At 36.1% G+C, this 19,025-nt stretch overlaps 1 protein-coding gene across 1 annotated transcript in view; it reads left to right on the top strand.

The window, feature by feature from the left end:
• LOC149564501 (uncharacterized) overlaps positions 1-19,025 on the top strand; it is a 50,179-nt gene that overhangs the window by 10,774 nt on the left and 20,380 nt on the right. Inside the window, exons 3-4 of the mRNA XM_089818044.1 lie at positions 7,683-7,768; positions 9,791-9,877. Coding sequence (XP_089674170.1) covers positions 7,683-7,768; positions 9,791-9,877 — 173 coding nt within the window. The remainder of the gene's footprint in view (positions 1-7,682; positions 7,769-9,790; positions 9,878-19,025) is intronic.

Here is a 19,025-nt window from a genome sequence, read left to right on the forward strand (position 1 = left end):
ACATGAATAAATACATGTTTCCACCTCATAACATGTTTTACATGTTATCCTCCACCCGCATATACACATAAAGTGTACATTTCATTCACACTTACACCTAATTTCACTTTCCACTTTCTATTACATATTGCATTTACATATATGCATGTTTCATTCAATAAAGCCTTGAAAACTTTAAATCACTTTTGAAATCAGCAACTTTCACTTTGCACGCATTTCCATGCGTTTCACCTTCGCACATTTTCATTCCATTCCATTTTCCATATTCATATTTTCATATCATCTCATTCCACATTCCGTTCATTCCATTTCACTTTTCATTCCATTGCATATGCATATGCTTTCTCTTCGAAAATCACTCCTTTTCGAATCTTCACTGCTACTCCAGTATTCACTTGCATGGAGATTCCTTTTGATGATGTATTTGTGTTTTGGGATTTTTGTGTTGTAATATAAGCACAGGAAATGTCCTCGCCATCCAAATCCAAAGGCAAGATGAAATACCAATATGACAAAGAATTGACTCATGCAGTTCCTTCTTCAGTTACATTTGTTCTTGATAACGTGCTAGACACCAAGATTGGTCACATAGATGTAGCTGATTTTCTACAAAGGATTGAAGCTCCAGCTACACATGAGATGAAATGTATTAAAAAAAACAACATCCATTTGGTTTCAACATTTCCCATGGTGGCCATTGAACTTGATTTTTTCTATGGATGCGCTCGGCAGTTCACTCCTAAGACAAGGAATATCAAAGACGCTGACGACAAGGTTATCATTAGCTTTGATCGCAAAGTTATTGAACAAATCTTCAAAGTTCCTTGTAAATCAGAATGTGCTGATTTGACTAAAGGATCATCATTGGCCTGTTGGAATGAGCAAAAGGACAGTTATCAAAAGTATGTCAACCTTTACTGGTTAGACAAGAAGAGAAACAATTTTGCCAGATGGCCAAAGACTCTTCATTGGTCAAATTTTAAACAAGAATACAAGGATCTCATCATCCTTATTAGCAAAATCTGTGGTCTTAAGGATTTTTTTGATTTTGAGCCATGGATGTACAAATTTATGATTCAAATTATAGAGAACAAAGAACACATCTTTTGGGGAGAGCTTATCAGTACTGTGCTTTGTCAGCAGATATGCAATGTAGGAACATCAATACCTTTTTACATGAATTCTTATCTAGTTTACATTGCTGCTGCCATGGGGTCTTTTTTAGGTCTTTCCACCGAAGGTGATCGTCTTCAAGTACTTGTTTGGGAACATTATGACCAAATCACTTTGGCTAATAGTAAATACCATTACAGAAGAGTCCAAGATGCCTTCTTTAGACATTATAGGTGTTTGTTCGACAAACAATTGTGTATCAAAAGAGTATCTGATGCAAAATGGGAAAAGGTAAACCAATATGGCTGCATTTTTCTTCAATTTCCCACTTTCACATACTTGAGAGTTGGACATTTCAAAGGAGAGCCGTATACCTTACCTAGGTATGCTACAGGTTGAATCATTCTAATGGAGTTAGCCAGACAACTCATGGACGTGTAGAGTGATCAACATGCATCACATAGGCCCGGATTTGCCATCACCTCAGCTAGGCCTTTATCTATTGGCAATTATTCAATTGTTTCTGTGCCTAAAACAATATGGAAGTAGAGTTGCAATTGATTACATTGCAAAGGCTAGATTTGATTTTGATTATTGAGAGATGAACTCTCAGATAAAGAGGGCCTATACTCATGTTCATTGCATTGAAGATATTTGGATTGACATGAGAACAGAACTTGACATTATGAAGATGGATTATTGTAGGTGAACCTTGCAACAAATAATCGATCTTAATATGTTGGAAATCCCTCCAGATTTCCAAATTGAAGATGATGGCGATATCCTTGATCCGGAATTTCACCAAGCCGGTTTTGATAAAATGTGCCCTTTTCCTATTCAATGGCAACAAAAAGAAGGTACATCTATTATGGACAGGTTTCAATCCATCTTAGCAAACACTAACAAGTGGCTGAAAAGTAAAGGCCTAAAAAGAGTAAATCCTAAAATGGGTCTAGATTGTGGAAGCTTTGGTCCTCCTGACAGGAAGTCACAATTGGAAATTATAAGGAAAGATGGTGTTTCATCTTCAAATGTCAAGAATACTCTCAAATTCAAATTAAAGGGCGGAAAAGAAACTAAATCATTTCAAGTTCCTGAACCAATTCAAAAATTAGTGACAGAATCAGAAGAAGAATTGGAAACAAAATCTGAGAAAGAAGATTCAGATGAAGAAGGAGAAATTAGGATCACATCTCCTCCAAAGTCTGCATGAGCTTGCACGTCTTCTCCACATGAAGAGCCCTTTTTGCATGAGGTTGATGATGATGTAGATTCATTCTCTATTGTTTTCACTCACTCCACTCCAGTCTCGGAAGTTAACACCATGGCTCTTTCGATTTCATCTGTTGCTCCTCGTGTTCGTGCACATGATCAATATGAACACTTAGCAAATGTGTTTGAAGATTTTCTGACTCTTACCAGTGGTCAAGTTTCCCAGCTTAATACATCTTTGACAGGATTTGAACTTTTCATGACAAAATCTTCACAACATATTCCTATGCCTACAACAATACAAGCTGAATCCTGTTCAGTCACTACAGATATACAATTTGGATCAATGCCCAATGGTCTCCACTGTGCCTGCTTCTACAAATGAAAGTTTCAGCCTACCTGCATGGTTGAGTAGAGTAAAAACAAATAGAAGGAAGGTGGTTGTTCCTTCGGACAATCTTCCTGTGAAGAAGACTAAATCTAAATTTTTGAAAGATAAGATTGTTTTCAAAATTTTGGTTGATTCTGACAAAACCAAATATGTTGAAGTTGTTGAGCCCTTAGTAGATAAACCTGTTGAAGAGCTTACTTGTTTTGACTACAAGTTTACTAAGGTTGAAGTTGGAAAGCAATCTTGTTTGAGTTGTTTACAAGATGCTTAAGATGCATTGACAAATGTATCAAAAAACAATCATGAGCTTTGGGAAAAGAAGAATCAGTTGAAATAGGAAATAGCTCGTTTGAATGAGGTCATCCAAAAGCAATCTTCTCAAAATATTATTGTTACATCACAAACATTTAAAGAGAGAAGGTTGATTCAAGCTGCTAATTCTTGGATACAGGAATCATTGTTGAAGGAGTTCGAGCTATCACAGAAACACTTGTAGTTCAAAAGCGTATCAAAGAGATGAACAAAATGGAACTAAGCTTAATTTCTTCTTTAACTCAAGAAGTAGATAACCTGAAGGAAATCCTTGAGGATTGGGATGAAATGATAAAATTTGATTTGAATGCTATGGTCTCATGTGACGTTCTTCCGTCATGTGAAATGTTCTTCAGATTTCAAGGACTCATTGGTTACAAGGAAGAGACATTAAGAAAATTGATCACAAAATTGCAAGTGGCTCTTGAAGATTGTCAAGCAGTTGAAATAAGCCTTATTTGTGATTTGGAGCAATTGGGATGCCGTGTTACTGATAATCTTGGTATTCTTTTGGTAGCAGAGAGAGTGAATTCAGAATATACAATCAGGATCAATGCTGATGTAGATTCCGAAGATTTTGGTTCACACACAATGAACAAGTTTGTTTTGTACAAATCCTTAACAAAACACTTGTTAGATAATACAACAACAAATTCTAAAGTTGTGCAATCAGCATATGAAAATGCAGTGAGAATTGAAGCCATATCAAAGACTATGGAGATTGTTGATCTTCCCACAGTGTGTGACTCATTGTGAAATTCAAGGCATTAAGAAGCAATCTTTAAGATTGTTGTATAGTTTCTATTTCATAGTTGTTTAGAATGCATTACATGAAAAAGTGTAATTGCATGTAATGCGAATTGCATGTATGCAAAAGATGTAATGCGAGTTGCATGTGTAGTTGCATGTAACCCTTTAGTTTCTGTAGTTAGACTTGGTCAAAGTTGGTTGAGTTGCTCCCACTTTTTGCTCCCCCTTTTTCTCAACTTCTTTGCCTATATAAAGGAGTGCCCCCCTCATTGTAAAATCATCATTATCTTTATGCAAGAGAGTTTTGGAGAAATTGTGCCAGCAGAACTTTGTTTGTGTTAGCATTATTTTGAGAGAAAGTGAATACAAAGGAGCATTTGGACTTAACTTTGATTAAGTGAAATTGTTGCTTGTATGAATTGTAAGCTTTGTCTATAATTCATTCAAGTTATCTTTGATTCGTACCATCTTTTGTTATTGATATTGTATCTTGTGACTTGATAGAAAAGAGTTAAGAAACAATTGAAGCCCGAGCTTTGACTGGGAACAATTGTGAAAATCCATAGCTATAAGCTTTGTCTGTAGCTTGTATGTTCGTCTTAATTCGCAAAATAGTTAGATTGTTCTTACTTTTAGGAGTCTTTGTGCCCTAATTGTAAAGATTTTACCATATAGAAGTACGACAGGACTTAGAGCCAAACTGGTACTTTTTGGCTAGCCTTTGAGTTAGTTAAAATTTATTGGTATCATTGTTTCCAGCTCGTGATAGAAGTGTAATTAGAGATTCACCTTGCCCATTATTTGCCTTACGAAGAAGTGGATCCTTTCTTGAAAGCTAAGAAGAAAGGATAATAGTAATATCATGTTCATAAATATCTCAATTTCTTGCTTACCTTGAGTTGATCCAAGGAACAATGAGAAGGGAGAGCCTTCCCTTTAAGGTAGGAGAGACTCTATCTCACACGTTGTGGCTAGTCATCCTATTTTGCGACTGAATTTTTACCCAAAACTGTTGGTTACAAAATATCCACCCAACACACATAGCTCACGTCTTGCTAACTGTAACAACCTCTCGACTATCAAGCTTCGTGGCATCTGTGATGTTAAACACTCTAAAGTGCTCATTCTCCTCCTCGTTAGCAACCAGATGCTTCGGTTCCTCAAAACAACAAACTTGTTGCAGCGGCTAGATAGAACTTTGTAGTTGGAAGCTGTAGTGTCCTCCTCAAGTTCACAAGCTCAAAGAGAGATCAATGTTGAGTGAGTGCTCACAGGCAAGGAGAACCAATTTTAAGAAAGACTAGCATGAATGCCATACTTCTCTAGCTAGAGGAATATGCTAGACAATTTGTATAACTCCAACAAAAGATGAATACGTTAGGACAATTTAGAAATCTCCTGCCCAAGACCGATGTGCTTAGACCATGTATGTATCTCCAACCAAGGAGAATGATAGACACCGTTAGAAACAATGATGCACATAACCTCATAATGATAGAGGTCTGTGAGCATTGACAACCAGAGCTAATCAAATAGCATAAATAAGAAAAGCTCCTAAAACTTGTTATTATCCAAACTTGACTCTGTTCCCATGTTAAAGATAGAGCCCAGAAATCAGATGATAAATAGCAGTAAAGAAAACCATAAAAGAGATACAATCAATGTCACAAAATATCTTGGGAAAACCCTTCGAAAATGAAGGGAAAAACCCAAGCCACTGAACAAAAGATCATTTTATTGATAATATGTTTTTTGCATGATGCGTTATATATAAAATATAAAGAGACTTCACATTACAACCGAAGGGCTCTTCACTTTCCCAAAACATGACTTTTTATTTTCAGATACCACTCTTCACATTTCCATGCCTCAATGCTAGTTGTATGACACATGTCTTAATATTTAATATTACAATGTATCATAAATGTCCTTTTCCGTTGAAGATGACCATAATGGTATTAATGCCTAGAGATAAAGATCTCTATTGCAGCTACAATCTTCAACAAAACCAACCCATGAGAAAAGTAACTCTAGCTACTATAGCTGCTATAAATAGGTGGGAGTTAAACTCATGTTAGATTAATATGCAGGAGTTGAACTAATGTAAGGTGCCAGTAACTTTGACAATGGATTGCTAAACTAAGAAACATAAACAATCTGTGGATTCACATTGATTTACAGTATATTGCAGATGAATGCTGCTAGGCATAAAGGGACCAATATACTAACTAGTGTGAATGCTATAGTATAAATAAAAGTTTATAGTGGTGTAATCTGAATTCACATGTATCAGTTATGCTATATTTTATACATGCATACATTATCTTAATTATTCATAATTCACTGAAGTTAATATATGCACAGCCTATTCCTTAATTGTTTGCTATAGTCCCTTGAGAGGATAGGTTATTTTTGTTAGGGAGAGGTGGAGTAATTCCTCACAAGGCATGTGAGTCCCAAGATGGGTAAGAACATGCATTTCCAAAGCCAAGAGGAAAAGTCCCGAGATGGGCACAAGCATGCATTCGCAATGCCTTGAGGAAGCCTGCTTGTAGATTGGTTTTCAAGTACCCTGAGGGCAAGCCTGTGAAGTAATGAATTGGGGCTTAAGTATGTTCACTCTCAAATGCATGATGAATCATTTATCATTTTTTAATTCAATTTGATTCAAATGCATATTGATGTATGTTTATTATTGGGAATTGGCAGTGTCCTAGTAAGGGACATCACATCAAACCTGATTTGGTCATTAAAAAATTAGTCATGTAGGTTAGTTTTCATTTGCACAATGGATTAAGGAGAAATCACTATGTTCATTAGGTAAATAACATATAAAGTTAAAATGAGGGCAAAATTGTCCTTTTGGCCAAATTTTGATGGTTGGATCTGAATAGGAATGAGAAGACCCAATTGTGGGAAGGGTGGAATACATCATGGAATACCATGCATGAGGGGTCTTTTTCTATCTATAGATAGAAAGTCAAATGAAAACTTTGTGGCTGCTTCATGTAAGTAGTCCACGTAGTGAACCTCCCAACAATGTGCTACAATGCAAGCAATCCATATAGAGTTCTTTTTTGCAAGTGATGCAAAAGTATCTAATTAATCAATGCCAAGAATTTGGGAAAATATTTTTGCTACCATTTGTGCCTTTAACTTATCCATTGACCCATCTATTGCAAGTTTTGTGTGATACCCATTTACAGTGAACAAGTTTTGTTTCCTCAGGAAACTAAAACAATATTGTAATGTTGATATTATGGTCATCCTAGTTGATATTTAGAAGCTTATTTTTATGTAAGCCTCAACACGATGCATTCACATTGGCAAGTCTGAATGAATGTAATGAAGCAAAGACAGTAATTAAGGACAGGACTTAATATGCTCCAGGTGCAGCGATTATGGAAGAGCAATGGTTAGAACGTGATGTTTTCACATTGGCATGTCTCAACATTTATTAAGGTAAAGATAAGAGAATATTTAAGCCAGATCAATGGAGCTTTAGTAGGTCATTGAAGACGTGATGCTTTTTAGGCTGCTACCACACAGTGCAAACTGTCAAGTTTGAGATGAGAACTGAAAGAAACCTCTGTGCACAAGTGTGATGAGAATTCCACCACAATATCCTATTGTGCCAATGAAACACCATAAAAGAAAATAGAATATATTTGATTGATGCAAGATTGCTGATGGGCCATGGATGCTACTGCTGCCTGCATCATCTTGTTTATCTAATTTTTTATAAGATATATGCTCAATGAATTTTTTGTAATATTTGGTGTATAAGATCTCTCAAAGGTTACTAATAGTTTATATATTTTCTTTTGGAGCAAGTTTGTCTCTTTAATTTTGTGTCAGGAGGATCCTAATTCTACATTTCCTTTCTTTATAAATGACTTTACAGTTATAAGGACAGTAAGACGCAAGAAGGCAGACACTATTTTGCTTGTAGGATTAAGTGGAGGTGGCAAGACTGTACTTTTTTATCAGGTAATTCAAAATTTTCTCATAAAGGAACTGGTTGTTGAAGAAATGTGTGGGCATGTAGTATTACGTTATATGATTATATTGCTGATGTTGAGCAATTTTCAATTGTTTCAAATAAGTTTTTAAATGATCTTGCTTTTTTTTTTAATCGGTTAAATGATCTTGCATTTTGTCTCAAATGAATCTTTACAATTTTTTTGTACAGTCTATCTTCAATAATGAGATACAATTAATTGTCATGCATAAAAGCTGAAAATGCTTTTTATTTTTTAATTAAAAAAGGCTGTAAATGCAAAATTTTCTAAAGCCACGCAAACTGGATGTACAGCCTTTTTTGGTTGAAGGCAATTCTGAAGGTTTCTTTGCATGATACTCCATGAGCTGAACCATTCTCTATTTAATGTATGTGTTATTGTGTAAGAACATCTGTACACGGCTTTCCATATTCAGAGGATAGAAGACGGAAGTAAAATAGATTTTGGCTATGGTAGTTGACATGATACAGAATAATAAATGTAATATGGTTCTCCAGTAAATAGGTAAATATTTTGTTAGGAACTTTTGGCAATCTGCATTTTACAGTATCTGCAGGTAAGTTGTGGGAGTTGCATTCATATCCTAGATGTGATGTTCTCTGTTGGGACTTTATTTGATTTGCACTAAAATTCTACAAGGGTTTGGATTGCATTTGGAAATGGTAATTTTCGTAGCCTCTGTAAAGTTCCCTACTTTGAGGTTGCCAATTCCCAATGTTTAATGCATAGCTCGAAATCTTGTTTTCTGCCATTTATCAGCAAGGCAAAAAAAAGATCTCAGCAAATATTTGAGATAAATTGGTAACTTCTTGGGAATTTTAAAACTGACTTCAATTTAATTAGAAATGCATTTTTGTTGTCAAATTCAATAAGGAGATGCATCTAACGAGTCAGTAAATGAGTAAACAAACCAAACAAACTGATCTAGATAGATATAAATGCAATATGTAACAACAATAGCCATAGTTAGAGACTTTGAACACTGAAGCAAACTGAAAATAGCAATTTGTCTTTGTAAAAAGATAACCAAATACAAATGTCAAGTACAATATGAAAGTAGTCTACATCTTCACTTTCCCCCTCCCAGTAGCTCTAGTAAAATCTATGGGAGTGGGAAGGTGTCTAGCCCTAGCAGTCCATTGTTGTGGCTGTGGCTTTGTCTTGATATCCATCTTGGATGTAGCTGGTGCTGGCTGGCAATGACTCCTCATCATCTGGACCGTCACTCTAACTACCCTCCTCTCGAATGTCATCCAAACCCGGTGCACATCCACCCTCCTTTGAATCTGGATTTGCTTGAAAAATTTCTTTGATTCCATTTCTACAAGGCTGACTATTTCTCTCCACCAAAACTCCTCTCCTCTCCTCCAAAGGCTGCAAATTGCAAAATGGGCCACTAAATGGTAACTCAGTGGGCGTCCCAGTTTTACTGATGCTGCCGTAAGGGGTCAATATATGGTCTAACATATATGCTGTACCATTTCAATCTGATTATAATAATTGATGATAAAAAACAAACACAATCAAATCCAGAAACCAATTTGCAATAATAGTTGAATCAGAATTATGTAGATTATAGGTGAAATACAAGATGGGATACTGACTGGATCTTGAGGCCTTGAGGAAGCCTACTTGTAGATTGGTTTCCAAGCACCCTATGACAAGTAATTCTCCATCCTCCCTAGAGTTGATGATTAGGAGAGAAGGAATAATATAAAATAAAAGAATAGAAAGTACTACAAAAAAAAATAGAAAGTACTATTACCAATTTTATTCTACATAATTATTGATATTAAATTATTAATAATTATGCATGCTAAAATTATTAATATCTATCTGAAAAAGGGTATCTTAAAATTCTTGCATCCCAAGATTATTGTCCATATGAGGTTGAGTTGTAATTTTTCAGTTTAGAACAGTGCACACAAATGAAATAAACAATTAGCATTAATTACTGTAATTTAATAAAGCTAATTGTTTTCATTTCCAGCTGCGTGATGGGTCATCACACCAAGGCACTGTGACATCAATGGAACCAAATGAAGACAGCTTTGTTTTACATTCAGAATCTTCAAAGGTACATGCACTATCATACTGTGTAGGTTTAGCTTCTTTGTGAGAATGTTAGCTTGATATCTTTGTATGAGAAAAAAATTGCATTATAGGGAGCTTCTATTTTGGAATGAACAGTGACATTTTTAAAATGTTGAGTTGCATTTTAGGTTTGTTTTAGGAGGTTAGAGTAATTTTTTGGAGTGGTTTTGATTTTCCCGAATAAAGGGAGATTCGAACAAGTGAATTTTGGCGTGAGTCATCTGCCTTCGATGTATAAATGCAGGCCATGCATGCAGCACCAAAGTACGGAGAGTTGCCAGTGTTTAATAAAAATATAAGTTTGAGTGAATTATTTGTAATTGCATTTTGCTTATATCTTTGTTTCAACTTAGTAGCAATTTTTTCCCTGGGGGATAACTTGGCAAACCAATAGATACAAGGTGTGGGGTTTGATCTGTTAATTTCCTCAGATTCTCTTAGATAATTGTCAATTATGGATTATGAAAACTTGACAACATAAGACAACCTCCATTTATAAGCAATTAAGTTTTACAGTCCTTACAAATATGGGACAGTCATAAACAAGTATTTAAATACCATACAATACAATCAAATGCATGAAAATATAGCAAGGTCCATTGGACAGTGATTTAAGCACAAGGATATGCTCTAGAGAAAATGCTGAAGGGAGAAAACTCTAGTTTGGATAAGCAATTCACTTGCAAACTGCATGATCAATAGTTGAGTACAATCAAGGAAGATTAATATTTGTCTGCACTTGACCTTTAAAACTCTTCAACATGAGTTGAGATATCCATCTACATACTGTTTTGCTCCATTGGCTGCTCCACCAATCCTTTAGAAGGCAAATATTCATTTGCAATGACGAAACATAAGAATGCCAACCTGAATGAAGGTTTGAAAACATGCATAAGTAAGCGCTCTTATATACTACATGGCTAGAAGCATGAATCCTAAAGTTCAGAAGTAGAAATGAACAATGAAAAAGTTTTGGCCACCCACGAAAGCAGCAAACTTTTCCAAAAGTTGCAAAAATAATATATTTCTGAATTGCACACAAGTTTGTCTTCTTGTTTGGGGTGCTCTGGGTTGCCTTGTGGCTTCAACAACTATGTGCACAGGTCCTTAATGCAACCAAGTGATGAAATCCAACTCTCTCACATGCTCCCTTGACTGAGAAAAACAATATCCAATTTCTGGATCATGCTTTCCCAATTAGGAGGCTTTTGGTCCCCAAGAACTCAGGTTTTTATGAGATGTAGACATTACTTTGTCTTGGTTGACAATTGTCCTTTCAGCCAAGTTTCTTGTGTTAGGATTAGTGAGACAAATATGACATTTACATGCAAATATAATCATTATCTAAAAGAAATAAAGCACACATAAGAGAACACAAGACACAATTTAACATGGTTCCTCCAATCCTTGGGCTACGTCCACCAAATAGGGAGCCCAATAATCTTATTATCCGATGATTACAACTTGATTACAATCTGCAATCCCATGTGACTCACCCCCGCAAGAAGCTACTATCTCATCAAACATCATAAAATCCATAACCCTAAGCCATTTTATACAAGCTTTTTGACGCTTACAAAGTTAGGGCTAGGATAAGTCGTCCAATAGAAAAAAATCAACTCCTACACCTTTTACAATAGTGAACTCATTTTTTCGCCTAGGACCACTAACCCCAAGGCTTCGCTTAGGGTGTTGCCCCCAGGGTCCCACAAGGGGCGTTGCCCCTTGACCTCTAGCATGGGGATGTTGCCCCCAAACCCTTGTAGAAAAATCTTGCGGGAAATTTTGCCGAATAAAGTGGGGAAAAATTAATTTCCAAGTCTGATTAGGCTCCACATATTAACAATCTCCCACTTGGAGATTGATCAAACTCCACAACAATAACCTCCCACTTAGAGAAGCACTGATAAACTTGTAGCTCCCACTGGAATGTAAAACCACCATGAATTTCGTTGTTCTTTTATTTTGTTCAGTTTAGAAGACCAACTGAAGCTGGAGAGGAGTTCACCTTCTCCCTTGTCACTACCTTTGTAAACATATTTGTTGGATTATAATCTATATGTATCTTTTCAAGCTTTAACTCTCCATCATCCAAAATTGACCAAATGAAATGGTACCACAACTGTATGAGTTTTGTCTTTGAATGTAGAGCAAAATTCTTGGCAAGATGAATGACACTTTGACTATCTATAAATATATAATTGTCCATCTGCAAGTGCCCCAACTCTACCATGAAAAATTGAAGCCATATCATCTCCTTGGCTGCCTTATAGCAGCAACATACTCTGCTTCAGGAGTGGATAAAGCATTCACCTTTTGTAACCAAGAGATCCAACTCATTGCTGTCCCACCAACAGTAAATACATATCCTGTAGTACTCTGCATGGTATCTAGATCCCTTGCTAAAATTGAGTCAACATATCCCTACAAATTAGTAGAGCTTGGCGCTGCTTACCCCAGAACCCCGCAAGGGGCAGTGCCCCTTGCCATTGCCTAGTGTGCTGCCCTGTGACCCCTCAAGGGGTGTTGCCCCTTGATCCCTAGCATCGGTGCACTGCCCCTAAACCTCTGTAGAAAAATATGGGGGAAAAATGCGCCGAATGAAATGGGGAAAAATAAACCTCCAAGTCTGATTAGGCTCCAAATATCAACATCTTGTTGCCCCCATACATGTTTGCCTTTCCTTCTTCCATAGTTCTAGATCCTTCCCAAACTCTTCCATGAACCTAGACTAAGATTTTCAATGGACGCAAAAGCCAAATTTTCTTGCTTGGGTCAACATCTAAGGCCCAAACAATCTTAAGTATTCTAGATTAACCACCAATTACACATTGATTTTGTTTGGAACTTAATTCCCGTTACAATCTACTAATAGATTGGGAAAGTGGAACACCTTAAAATTATTTGATGCAAATTCAATTATGTTGTCGTATCAATTCAGCTATTAATATTAAAGGAGGTATGCGAAACAATATTTAGATCACACATATAGATGAGACACAAGATTTACATGAAAAAATATTTTGGAAAAGAAGTGCACCACTGAAATGATAGTAACAATTGCATTCATACAAAATAGGTTCAATACTATTAGTTGTTCTTCTTGTTTCCTCTAACTGATTACTTTAATTTCTCAAAGGATGTGCCAATTTCCTATTCTCAAAGTTCTCATGGCAGTGGCCATTGAACACAAATCAACAAAAAAGTTGGATTCCTCCACACTTCAGTTTTGTGAGACCAATGGCCCTTTAACAACAACTAAGGATATTTTCAGTTGCCTACTAGGGTATTGTTAAACAGAAAAGCTTGCTCTAAATTGATCAAGACTTTGCAGGTTCCACAACAATTTTGGTTCAATTTATGAAATTATGCATTAATGGTCCTGAGAGTGTATATTCATACTTCGAACAAAGAAAATTGATCAAGACTTCGTAGGTTCCACAACAATTTTGGTTCAATTTCTGAAATTATGCATTAATGGTCATGGGAGCGCATATTCGTACTTTGAACAAAGAAAACACTGTTAGGTTTTGAACCAGAATAACATAGAAGCAAAAATTCAGAAAATCTCAAACACACAAACATAAGACGCGAGAGCTTATATCTTGTAATGAGCCTTGCTCAAATCTGATCACCTATTGCCTTATTTGTTACTTTTAAACAGTTCTACAATTACTATGCAAGCAACAACTAAGAGAATATGAAACATTTACAGCCAATAAATCTTTACAAGATCTGAATATAAAGCTAATATTTGTAACAATCTACTAATTTTTTCCTCATCCAATACAATGCCAATTTTCAAACCCAAGACTCTGGTAATATATGTATGAATGAATGCTTAAAAACTGACAAGACCTCCACCTACAGCAGTAGCATATAACATACATGAATAAATAAGGGAAACCTGGTTATGTTGCAGCCTCCTTAAAATATTTGATTCTTCAAAATGAGGTTGCCGAACAGCTCCAAATGATGTGCCCTAAATGAAACCCTAATGACAAGTAATAGCATGTTACTGCAACAGGTGCTTGTATCAAACCCCCAGCTTATTTTTCTTCTTCACGCCTGGCCCTTGGCCACAAATTCAGCACAATGAAGTGACTAAAATATCACCTCCAACCTGCAATAATTCGGGTGATGTTTCACACCCTCAAAATTGCTATCATTGGGAGTTTTCATTCCCAAAGACAAATTGATTATTTGCAAGCTCTTGGCTCCACAAATACATAGGCAAATGTCAATGCAAATCCGGATGCCTTCCCATGAGGCTCTCTCCTTTATTTATATTATTCCTACCCCCACTTCTAGAAGAATCATATGTGTTATCTTATCGCACTATTCTAGAAGCTTCCTCCTTTCCAACAATAGATGAGCTGTGCTTCTCAACGATTCCCTAATATTAAATCAATTAAATCTAAAGTCATCTCTTTTAATTTATTTAATGACTTAATAAGAAATCAATTTAATTAAAGAAATCAATTTAATTATTTCCACTTAGCTTTCGAAGGACGAAAGGCTAAGAAATCTATTGAGAGGCTAAAGAGATGGGGACATTACATATCTTGGGAAAACGCTCCAAGCTGAGGAGAAAAACCTAGCCACACTCAAAATAGTTCCTTTATTGAATAATCAAAAGATTTGATACAAAACTCACAAGCTTTTATTGGAAGTGAACTTCTTCATCATGACTGCTTTTATTTAACTGAACACTAGAAGAATGTCCTTTCACGCTCCACATTATACAACAGACAAAACTCTTGGAATCAACAAAACTCATACAAATCAAACATCTGCTAGACAAAATTACACAGAACTATATATGTCAAGAGAGTGACAGTTTGATAATATCAATAGAGGAAAACAAGGTGCTCAAAAAAAGTGTCTTTTCAATAATCAAACTCACTCAGTATTAATACAACCACTCATGGGCCTCGACATTGGCATCAGAATACAGATTATCATAACTGTAGAAGACTTCAATGTGAGTAGTAACACACACATTCAATACAGGTACTAGCCTCCACAAAAGAGCTGTCCAAGTCGACCATAGACCAAAGACAAAATGAAACACAATAAGGAATCGACAATAATAATTCCTGAGCACTGAATGCCGATCAAGATAATGGAAGAGCAAATGTCTCGATGAGCTGTAGGTAACCCAACAACACGATCATACAACTCCTATTGAATAAGAATGAATACACGATTGAGACTATAGAGAGATCTCAACACAAACATGACTTGAGCATTCCAAAACAATGTAATGTCCCCAAATTTTGATAAAGTATTTTAATTTAATTAATTAATTAATTAAATAATTAAATAAAGGGGGCCCAAATAATAAACTAATAAAGTATTGCTGGCTTGCTCATATTGTAACTTTCTAGGCGCTTGGAGGCCTTTACAAGGAGATGGTGGGGCATTGCAAATCATCATGGATTGTATTTGACGCTTTTGTATCTTTGGAAGTTGAAGGTTGAAGGTATTTTGTGCTCAGTTTTAGAGGTGGGAAATACTCCCTATTCTGTGATCACAAATTCGGTGGTCAGCAGCCACCCTACTTTACCGAGGGAAATATTGCCTCTGATATTTCATCTGTACTTCATCGTCACAAATTTGCGAAGTGCCCTATAGAAGACAAATTTGTAATAAACAATGATATTGATATTTGTCTAAGATTGTTGTATCAAAGATTTGTTTGAATAAATATGAAGTTTGCTATCCAAAGTGCTATCATTATTGTGTCTGTGGCATTGATCTATATTTCAATTTGGCAATAATATTAATAATCACATCTACTCCTATGCAATAATTTTGTACCCAAAACATTAAGCTGACAGTCGAGTGTTGGGAGCAAGTAGATATTAGTCTCTGCGTGGCAAAGGATTCGTAGGATGAAGAACAAATTCCTATGCAGAGAGAAGAGATTGATTGTACCACTGAAGATGGATTGTTTATAAAGGGTTGGACCATACGACGATTTAGTCACCAACATTTTGTTGTACACATTGTCACGGGTAATGAGGAGGCCAAGGGAGTTGGGTGTCAATAGAAGAGGTGGGCCCACATCATTGTACTTTGCAAGGAGAATACTATATTGGCATAAAGAATAAAGGAGCATTGTACGGGCGAGAAGTTACATTGTACAATGGTTTTGCATTAGTTTGCAAAGGTTGCCATAAGTTTGAGGGGTTGTAGTACCTCTGAGAGGGACACTATAGTGGTATCAAAGTTGGTACTGTTGCCAGCCTGTATGGGAGATATGGCATTGAGTAATGGACAATGGTGGTTGAATGTGCTACAAAATATTGGCAAAGAGCACAGTGAGGGGGTTGATGTTATATTTAGATTATATTGGAAGCTTGTTTGAGTAAGGTGAACAACTGAAGATTGATTATTTGTAAAGGGTTGGACCATACGACGATTTAGTCACCAACATTTTGTTGTACACATTGTCACGAGGAATGAGGAGGCCGAGGGAGTTGGGTGTCAATAGAAGAGGTGGGCCCACATCGTTGTACTTTGCAAGGAGAATACTATATGGGCATAGAGTAAAGGAGCATTGTATGGGCGAGAAGTTACACTATACAATGATTTTGCCATTAGTTTGCAGAGGCTGCCATAAGTTTGAAGGGTTGTAGTACCTTCGAGAGGGACACTATAGTGGTATCAAAGTTGGTACTCTTGCTAGTCTGTATGGGAGATATGGCATTGAGTGATAGACAATGGTGGTTGAATGTGCTACAAAATATTGGCAAAGAGCATAGTGAGGGGGTTGATGTTATATTTAGATTATATTGGAAGCTTGTTTGAGTAAGGTGAATGACTGAAGATTGATTGTTTGTAAAGGGTTGGACCATACGATGATTTAGTCACCAACATTTTTTTGTACACATTGTCATGGGGAATGAGGAGGCCGAGGGTGTTGGGTGTCAATAGAAGAGGTGGGCCCACATCATTGTACACATCATTGTACACATCATTGTACTTCGCAAGGAGAATACTATATAGGCATAAAGAGTAAAGGAGCATTGTATGGTCGAGAAGTTACACCGTACAATGATTTTGCCATCAGTCTGCAGAGGTTGCCATAAGTTTGAGGGGTTGTACTACCTCTGAGAGGGACACTATAGTGGTATTAAAGTGGTACTCTTGCCAGCCTGTACGGGAGACATGGCATTGAGTGATGGACAATGGTGGTTGAATGTGCTACAAAATATTGGCAAAGAGCATAGTGAGGGGGTTGATGTTATATTTAGATTACTTTGGAAGCTTGTTTGAGTAAGGTGAACCAATCACTTTCAAGATTTATGAAGAGGATCCTTGCTTTGGTTGTGGTCGTATTAAGACAATTGAGTTTGTTGAGATACCATGAGGGCAATCAAGTTAGCAACTGCAACATGTCTAAGTGAGATTTTGCGAATCTTGGTTCTTTGAGCACCTTATGATGATGACACCCTGGCAAAGATATTGCACTTGATTATTGACAACTTTATGACCCTTGATGACATCAATAGTGATCCCTTTGCTGAGAGGTTGACAATACTGGAGATTTGTGCAAATATCAAAGTAAGTAATCTCCTCTTAGATCTAGAATTGCAAGATTTGATCCACGATATGTTTCACCACTTTTTGGTCACCATAAAGGAGCACCATGATAATAAGATTTTCTCTACCATGAAGAGTATTATGATTTCATGTGTTGAGGAGACATATATAATATCCTAGCCTATCTTATCTATGTTTGGGCTATTTATAATTGAGAATGCATCCCTTCTATTGTGTCATGTAGATTGGTCAGATGTTTATTCAAGCATTGTGAAGGAAAACTGACATCTCAATTGCACAAGGCTAAGGAGATTAGTGATGGCAATAAAAGTGACGAGGAGTCACATGAAGACATGCAAAAATCTATTGCTACACCTACAAGTGGAGAAAATCTAAGCCTACAGGATAAAAGCAAGGTTGAAGAGGATACTTGCATGCAACCTATTTGGAAGCCAACATTGATCAATTAATTGCATGGAAAAGTAGACATTACCAGTTATCGTTTTCATGGGCAAAGTTTATAATTGGTTGATTATGGAGTTTATCCTTTGATTGTGCATGACGTTCCTAATTATAATCTCTCCATGTGAAGGGTCTTCTCTTAAATACAATAGGATCTACCTAAGCTATGAGATTCCTGAAGAGATTGATGAGCATGATGGGGGAAGGCTCTAAATCAGATTATCGATGTGTTTATGATCGACTCCTTTGGGATGCCAGTAACTCTAGGCATGACAATGTTTATATTAGAGTGGCGCAGTGGAAGTTTGATGGCAACCAATGATATTGATGTTTGTCTGAGATTGTTGTATCAAAGATCTATTTGAATTAATATGAAGTTTGTAATCCAAAATGCTATTATTATTGTGTCTTTGGCATTGTCTATATTTCAATTTGAAAATAATATTAATAATCACATCTACTATAGGTGCAACAATTTTGTACCAAAAATTAAGTTGGCATATATTCTTTTGGTAGGCGTCATGTGATTTGATGCTATTGTAAAATACCATAAAGGATATTGTTAGTATGGTGAATATCATGTGACTTAATATTTGTGGACATTCCATTACTCCTATTGTCATCATATCATGATGAATATCATGTGACTCTATACTTGTGGACATATCATGATAATTAATATCTCTTAGACATTTTGATAGATATCGTGAGACTTGATGTCATTTGGTAGATCATAATGAGCTCTAATAGATAATCATTGTGGATATTGTATCCATGGATATACCATGATTTATCATCCATATGGTAGACATCATGAGACTTGATGTCAATACACATACCATAATACAAATTTTCGAGTTATGAAGAATGTTATGTGACTTGATATTCTTAAGTATATCATATCTCTTGATATCACGAATAAGGTGATATCTCTTCTTGCGATAAATGGATTTGTTGTGATATATACTTGGATAGATTTCTATCTTTCCTAGCTAAGAGGGAGTGTTGAAATAGTAGCTTCGGTCAGATAACTATGTATGATAACTATCAATAGAATGATAAATAATTATATGCATGTATATATGTAACAACCCCTTTCTCTTGGTCTTAACTAACAA

This window comes from Cupressus sempervirens, chromosome 3, assembly GCF_028749045.1.
Source record: "Cupressus sempervirens isolate cs-2001-9-10 chromosome 3, ASM2874904v1, whole genome shotgun sequence".
Classification (NCBI taxonomy): domain Eukaryota; kingdom Viridiplantae; phylum Streptophyta; class Pinopsida; order Cupressales; family Cupressaceae; genus Cupressus; species Cupressus sempervirens.